This window comes from Phaethon aethereus (assembly GCF_964289735.1).
Source record: "Phaethon aethereus genome assembly, chromosome: 2".
Taxonomy (NCBI): domain Eukaryota; kingdom Metazoa; phylum Chordata; class Aves; order Phaethontiformes; family Phaethontidae; genus Phaethon; species Phaethon aethereus.
Window position 1 is genome coordinate 128680518 of NC_138582.1, and position 7707 is coordinate 128688224.

At 41.1% G+C, this 7707-nt stretch overlaps 1 protein-coding gene across 1 annotated transcript in view; it reads right to left on the reverse strand.

Annotated features, from left to right (window-relative positions):
- Window positions 1–6772, reverse strand: part of RARB (retinoic acid receptor beta) — a gene marked incomplete at both ends in the record, with an annotated part of 193446 nt that extends 186674 nt beyond the window's left edge. The window contains 1 exon segment of the mRNA XM_082015158.1: window positions 6595–6772. Coding sequence (XP_081871284.1) covers window positions 6595–6772 — 178 coding nt within the window.
- Window positions 6773–7707: the final 935 nt, after the last annotated feature.

A 7707-nucleotide genomic window follows, 5' to 3' on the forward strand; every position in this document is an offset into this window, starting at 1 on the left:
CTGAATGGAAACTCTCCACGTAATGAAAATAACATGATTAGGTTTTCTTAAAACTGTAGCTGCTAAACATATGCCTTCAGAGGGAAACCTGGCAAAACAAAAAGCTTATGTTCACTTTTAATACCATGAATTATCACACGATTAACAATTTCGGAAGACTACACCTATTGATTTGGATTGGAAACACATCAGACATTGAGAAAACATACAGAACCACCACGCTGCCAAACCCAAAGTCTGGCACTATATTCGTTTTGAACAACACACTGTGCATTTCATTTGCAATGGATGCATCGACACCAAACACACCATCACTGGGCAGGTGGGCGACAGACGGGTCACCCAGTAGGACCCAGAAGCAGGGGACTGGAACCAGCCCTTCGCTCTTCATTCCTGACGTCTCCAGCTCTGGGAGCTACTGGGTGTTATTTTTGTTGGGCCAGAGCAAAGGAAAAGGTCGTTCGCAATACTCCGCAGACACATATTTCCAGCCTTAGGTAAGAAGGCCTTTTGTTGGGGAATTTCCTTGCTCTGGGGCCCGTAAGGAGGGAAGGAGCAATTCTCTGACAGCTCCTATTAGACTTCCAAATGCCAGGCTCCTTGAGACGGCAGCACGCCTACGAGGGATGCACAGAGCCGCTACGGGCCGCGCGCCAGAATTACCCCCCCGCCAGAGCAGACGATTTCTAAATTCGACTTCCTCCCAGGAAGCAAATTCCTGTCTATACACACCCAGAACTGATTCCTTGCAGATGAGCACGCTGCCTGCTAAAATTCGAAGCGGACTACATCCACAGGGTGCCGAGGACGCACCTTGGCCGGGCAGAGCTACGGCAATGGCCACCAGCTGCGCCGAGTCGAGAGGCGCTCCTGTTCCTTTAGAGAGTGGCAGTACTGAAAAAAAAGCAGCTCTAAAATGAAAAAAAACAAGCTTAATTTTTTTACAGTTTCAGATTAACTAGAATCAGCAAATGACAGCGGAACACGGTTTTATTGATCGAAGCACGGATGCCTTCAAGCTGCACAAAGAGCCCTACCAGGAAAAAACCCACAACACAAACAAGAGGAACAACTGAAAAGAAAAAGTGGTTTCCAAGGTCATGAATGGTATCTGCAGGGTATCATCTGGACACTGCTCCTCAAATTTGCCAGTATGAGGCCACACTGGCTGTAGCTAAGAAACCTGATATTCATATTCTGTCTATCCCCCTCTTTCTGAATGCGAACACATGTTCTGTCTTTTCGATAAGTATGTGCAACACATGCACTGAATCGGTACAGAAGTCTTAGAAGTCACCCGTTAATTGCAGATAACGACTACATAAATGACCACATAGCGAGTCTTCCTAGGGAGACAGAACTGGAAAAAAGGGAGACAGCCACACTAAAATTAGAAGGCATGAAAAAGTTCAACAACATAATCAAGCAAGGTCAATTCATGTATTTTTTCCTAATTCAATACAACTATTATAATATTATTTTAGACAATTCCAGGGTGCTAAAGAGTGCTGAAGGGGTTTTTTTTCAGTCCATTAGAGACAGCACTTGCCTCAGTAACTATGCCGAGAGAAGAAAATCCATCATGTATTAACCATACTCCAACCTCCAACAGAAATATTCTGCATTTTGTGAAGTGAGATGTAGGAGTCCTTGACCTTCTAAGTAATTAAGGGAAACAGAGACATTCTTGTTTTTATTAGAGACACACTAAACTATTTGAAAATAATTTGAATAGCTGGAGAATTAGTGTATTTGCCTGTTCATAAGTAGTGCAGATAGTTTACAGTTCTCTTGGGGGCAACACATCGTAATGAATATCTGCTATTCATATTTAATGCAATCTGCCAAAGAGTGCTTTTGGGAGGACTTTCTGTGTCAATATAATGATTAACAACAGAACTGGAAAAGTAAATGAATTCCTGCAATGGGTGGGGCTGGCAAAAATATCTTGCAGTACTACACCAGTAACACTGTACTCTTTTAATGATACCAGTGGAAAATTCATTTCCCAGGGAAAAAAAAAAAAACAAGCAATCTTTAAGTTGGAGTTAAAATGGTAAATAACCAGCAGTAATGGCAGGAAAAACAATTCCAGCAGAAAACAACACTTAAAACAACAACCTGCCTGGCCCAAGTATGTTTGAAAAGCTGAGATGCAATACTGACTACTAAATATAACAATCAGTATTTACACAGCACTACCCAGAAGTAAAGCCTTAGTTAGTTCCTTGTCTACATCTTCCAGTTCCTCAGATAATCTTACTTTCCATACATGTTCTCATTCCCGAAAGATTTACATAAAACAGAGTATAAAGTCCTTTATTCTTTACAATGCACTTTTAAAACACCCCAGACAGAAAAGTATGGAAAAGCTTGGCTAAAATACAACGAATGACCTTAGTACGGATTTTTCTCCTTGACATCCCAACAGCCCTCTAAATAACACATTCGGATCTTTTTTTTTACACTATCTGGATGAACCAATCTTACTAAGTTTATACAAATTCCAGGACAATCTTGTATCGGGCTCACTGCTCTCCCCTGCCCCCTTACCAAGCTACTCCTACTCCTTCACCTTTGCAACAAATGAAGGCAGAACACTGAGGATCCAAAGGCTCACGTCAGCAGCCTAAAGGACCAAAACGGGTGGGGGGTGGGTGGGGGGGGGTGTGCGCTAGAGATAGAATATGGGGTTGCTCCCATCAAATGCCATGGGCTACGTGAATCACCCCATTCAGGCAGGATGCCTGAAGCAGGATGCTCAATCCAAGCAGAAAGGGAACAATTGCCAACTAGAGTGTTTTATTATTTAGTAGCTCCCGCAGTGGCTACTGTCCAGACCCTATTTTAATTTGATCTAGGATACACTCAGCGATTACTTTCATCACACCTCCCCATGCCATGGCCTCCAGCTCATACTGGCTCTGTTATGTAGTGCTATGGTCTTCACCCATGTTAAACTAATTCTTTGAAACTCATTCTGGTGAAGTAACATTACAGAAACCAGTCCTACAAAGACGCTCTACCAACGAGCAGCACGGCTTCATCTTCCCGGTGCTGAGGTTCGCCTGTGAAACTGCAACATTGCTGTGTGCCTTGCGGTTCCATCAGCCGTAACTTAAAGACGGTACTTGACTCATCAGTTTTCAATTCAGTGAATATACTACAATGATCTGCGTGGCTATTACGTACCTTCTTTCTCAAATTTCAGGTGGTGCTTCACTTGGCTAGGGCTTTTTGGTAGTTTTTTGGGGTTTTGTTGTTTTTTTTTTTCATAGTAATTTTTACAATTAATCCTTTTCTATAAATTAAAAGGTGCATTTATGCCCACAACAGATGCTTTATAAAAAGAAGGTAAACTCTTCTTAAGCTGGCATTCTCACAATGTGACAGTTGCCTTACTGGTCTCTGGCAACAGCATTACCAGCATTGGGTCTCATGATGGCAAGATGGGCCCCTTCTTCCAGGACTAACGATACTTACCTGAACCTAAGATGCTTTTACTTTATTAAGACGTCATGTAATAATCTTTGACCATATTTATTTATTCCTGCCCCAAATATTTCACTAACATTTTGTGATTTTCCTGTTGCAAATGTGTCAGGCTCTGCAGGACTTTTGTTAAGCGTGCATTGCCCACAGCTGCTCCCAGTCCAGCCGAACCTGTTGGTCTGGGACAAGCTGGTGCACGACCCAAAAAGCACAGGAATCCCTCCAGCTTGGCCTTCCCTTACCATTTCTAAATGAGCTAAGCAGTAATCGCCCTTAACAATCTTTGCTATTTTTTTTTTTAATATGGAAGCAATTCCTCGTTATTAATGCAACCAGGGAAGCCTGCATGCCATCTGATCTCAGGATCAGATCTGCTCTGTGCTGTATGGGGTAATGCAGCGGTAGGTAAATCAATCGGACTTACAAAAGTAATGATCTTCTTGACAGTGGTTTCGTTTGGTGCTAATGCATAGTTCATGTATGCATAAAAGTGAATATTTTTTCATCTTCTGACCTCTTTAGCACCGTGACCAGCCCTCTAATTATTAAGTATTTTGCACTATGTATCTCAGTATAAAAACAGAAGCCAAGTCACAGGTCATGGAGGCAACACTATTATTAACGTCAATGAAACTAAATCACTCCATCCTGAACTCTTACTGTAAGCCCCTTGTTCTCACAAAATTAGTATGTCTAAAATATTGTTGTCTGTTTAACAGGCTGGAGATCTCTACCCCAACTACAGATTAAGATAACTTAATGCAACTTGATTTAAGGCTATCTGCCATCATGTAAAGTCTAAAACCAAGACAGAACAAAATAAAGCAGGACAATAAGATGAAGGCTTAAATGACTGCAACTTTGAATAAAGCTGTTGAACTGCATTGTTTTAAAAAGATTAAAGGGATCTTTATAGCATTCCTATTATGTAAAATCACTTCCACGGGATTTTGCATGAATGGAAAGAATCTAGAAGATAAATAGTACAATAGCTTCAAGCATATAGAGCGCAGTGGTTTGGCCAAACTTTGATTTCTTCAGGTCTTTGCAAGAGAGATCTATATTCTTCCACCACCCAGTATAAGTTCTAATTTTAAGAGAGGCCATCAATCTTACTGACCTCAGCCCATGGGTGGTTTCAATGTAAAAAAAAAAAAAAAAAGTTACAAAAAATTCACAATGGAAAACAAAAACCTGAAACATAACCCAAAGCTCAACTTTCTTGCTTCCAAGAACTTGTCTCCATAACTCTATCGATATTAACATCAAGCTCCAGAATCAGAAGTCTACAGGTTTTGAAACAAGACAGACAGTCACCACCAAAGGTAAGAAAACAGAGCGGTACAAACTAGAAGAGTCATCCTGCAGGGGACTGTGTCTGAAAAGAAATTCTCATTCAAGTTACCCTCCTCCCTATCCTGCCAATTTTAGCTGGTATTTTCAAACACTACTGCCTTGAGCTATGCACAACAGCTGCCAGGCTTTCATGCTCAGTCAAAGCAAGCCAGTGCTGCAAAGCACCTTGACAAAAATACTGCCCTGAAAATGCTGGGACCAGGGCATAAAGATGCAAACACAAAGATTCTCTTTGCATATCCCCAGAAATTCATACTTGGTGCTACTTTTTTCAAAGGACTAACACTGACCAATTTATTAACATTGCATCTGCAACACAGTTAATTCCACAGGAACAAATCATGGAAAAGAAAAACTCTGCATATCTGATCATATACATTTGGTATTTACCAATGTACACCTCAGAAGAAGCTCCCATTAGCTAATAACAGTTTACATCTTCAACAGGTGAGCAGCCTTGCAATATCGGGGGATAAATTCAGTATGGCACTCTGATAATTAACCAGGATAACTTCTGACAGGATTGGAAAGTCAAACAGTTACTTGCAGACCTTCTGGCTGGAAGTGCTCCATTTTTCACTGCCAGAAGATAAACAACCTGCAATAAAACAGGGCAAATAAGAGACTGACCTGATTATACCTCTTCCCACAGGTGATTGGATCAAAATTGTCCACCTAACTCAGAAAAAAAAAAAAGCTTTCCTTCAAGACCGCCCAGTCTTCAAGTGTGCATATGTGAGACATGAAGCCAAAAGCAGTATTAGGCAGCACAACGCCCACAACTTTAATCTTCAGAAGTTTTGCCTTCACAGTGGTTTCCCATTCATGTTTGGAGCTCTAATTTTGCATGCTTTCTGATGAAAGATGTATGAGGGGCACTGCTGTAACAATCCTTTTCCTTCAGTAGGAAGTGTAGTTGTTCTGCAAATGTGCTGTTCAGTCAAGACTTTTTCATATTGAACAATCACAGTAATGTATTTAGATAAGCACCTTTACAACAAACTGACCTGCAAAGCTGTATATATTCTGTTTTTCCTCACATGGGTGATAAATACATCAGTCACCCACTGCAAAGACTGCCAGAGATGTATCTTGTCTGTGTGATGCTACTTAAAGAGTTTATACCTAGGACAGCTTTGTCTGGAGCCACTTAAACATATATAAAACTAAGACCAAGCAGAAAACACATGTTCATCATAAGGTGATGAAATTGAACTCGCAATGCTGAAAATATGAGTATGCTGGACATGGAACCCAACCATAGACTCAAGGGCTAATTGAGTGGCTTATAGCTACTAGCTGTCCACTGCGCTGCTCTTCACAAGCTGCCCAGGAGGAAAGCAGTTAACAACTAGAGAAAACAAAAGCAGTATTAATTACAGCACAACTAAAGAGAAGTCTGTACCGAGGAATCATCGCTGTTCACGAATACACTGACTTTGTCAAGTTTCTTTAAACACAACATTGGATTCTGCAGCTAACACGGCAATGCAGGATATGCCAAAATCCATAGGAGGTTTTATCACCCCTGGTTTCCGCAGCTTTCGTTTGTCATCTAGTTGCATGTTTATAAGAACAAGATTAAGTGAAAATGATATTTCAAAACAAATGCATGCTCTTTGCCCAAGGAAAATATATCACAGATGAACAACTGCAATTACTCTTAAAATAATTTCAGAACGAACACAATCAGTCTTTGTTAAGAGGAAAACTGGTCAATAAAAGCTATTAATATCAAGCACTTACTTGCAGGTGACGGGGTGCTGCATCCACTAGTTGGTGGGTGACTCTGGAGTCCATGGAGGGAAGGTAGTGACAGTCCACTGATGACTGGAGGAAAAAGCAACGGATATGGCGCTGCTGGATAGTGAGTCATATGTCCATTCACGGCTGGTACTGGACATGTGCGGCTGCTGGTTGTCATGTTAACACCTCACAGTGTATAAATATTATGTTGCATCACTCCAGGCCAGAAAATAGATACCTCAACTTGCAAATGAAGAGGGCTGTCAAGCCTGCAGGTATGGCTTGAGCTGGATTGCGTGATGATGAAAAGGTAATTCACTAGATCAGGTCCGTCCTATAGTTCATCACTGCTTCCTACTATTCTCTTTTCCAGGACATTCTTGCTCTGCAGACAGAAAGTCTTCTTAACTCTGCGTATTTGGGCACAGTTCAGTCACTTACACGGATGTTTTTCTGGAAGGACAATTACTCTCTACAGATGCATGCTGATGCAGTCTGTGGGAAGAAGAAAATGATACACAGATTATAATATTCATATTTTTAATGCATACACATGGAAAACTCTTCTACCGCTTCACTACTTTTGTTAAGTGATTACTTATTTATCAGTATCCTACAAGATTAGCTTGATGGTTACCCGGGGTAAAATTCTCATTCTGCTGAAGCTAACAGCACAACACCCATTAACGTGATTCCTCTGCCCGATGCATTACATCAAAAGCAATTTCTGGTCAGACACAATCTTATTTTGGAAACTGACAGTTTAAAACTGATGCATCAATAATCACCTGAAATACTGATACTGGGGGAGAAAAATCAACTCCTGGCAAATTTCTGCGTGTGTGAAAGCCTTCAGTTTCCCCACAGAAGTTACAGAATGAATGACACTGAGGAGGTGCTCTGCTTCGCTTCAACGCCATGGCTCAGGGAGGGCACTGGGGAACTTGTGTCTGAGGGTGACTGCGTATTGGGCTGTTAAAACACTAATTGGTTTACTAATGGTTGTTCTCACAAAGGATAGTTAGTTTATCTTATTATCACTTAAGAGACACCTCACTGATCGTTCTCTTTTCTTTTCATTTTTCTTTTTTTTTTGGGGGGGGTGGGGGCGTA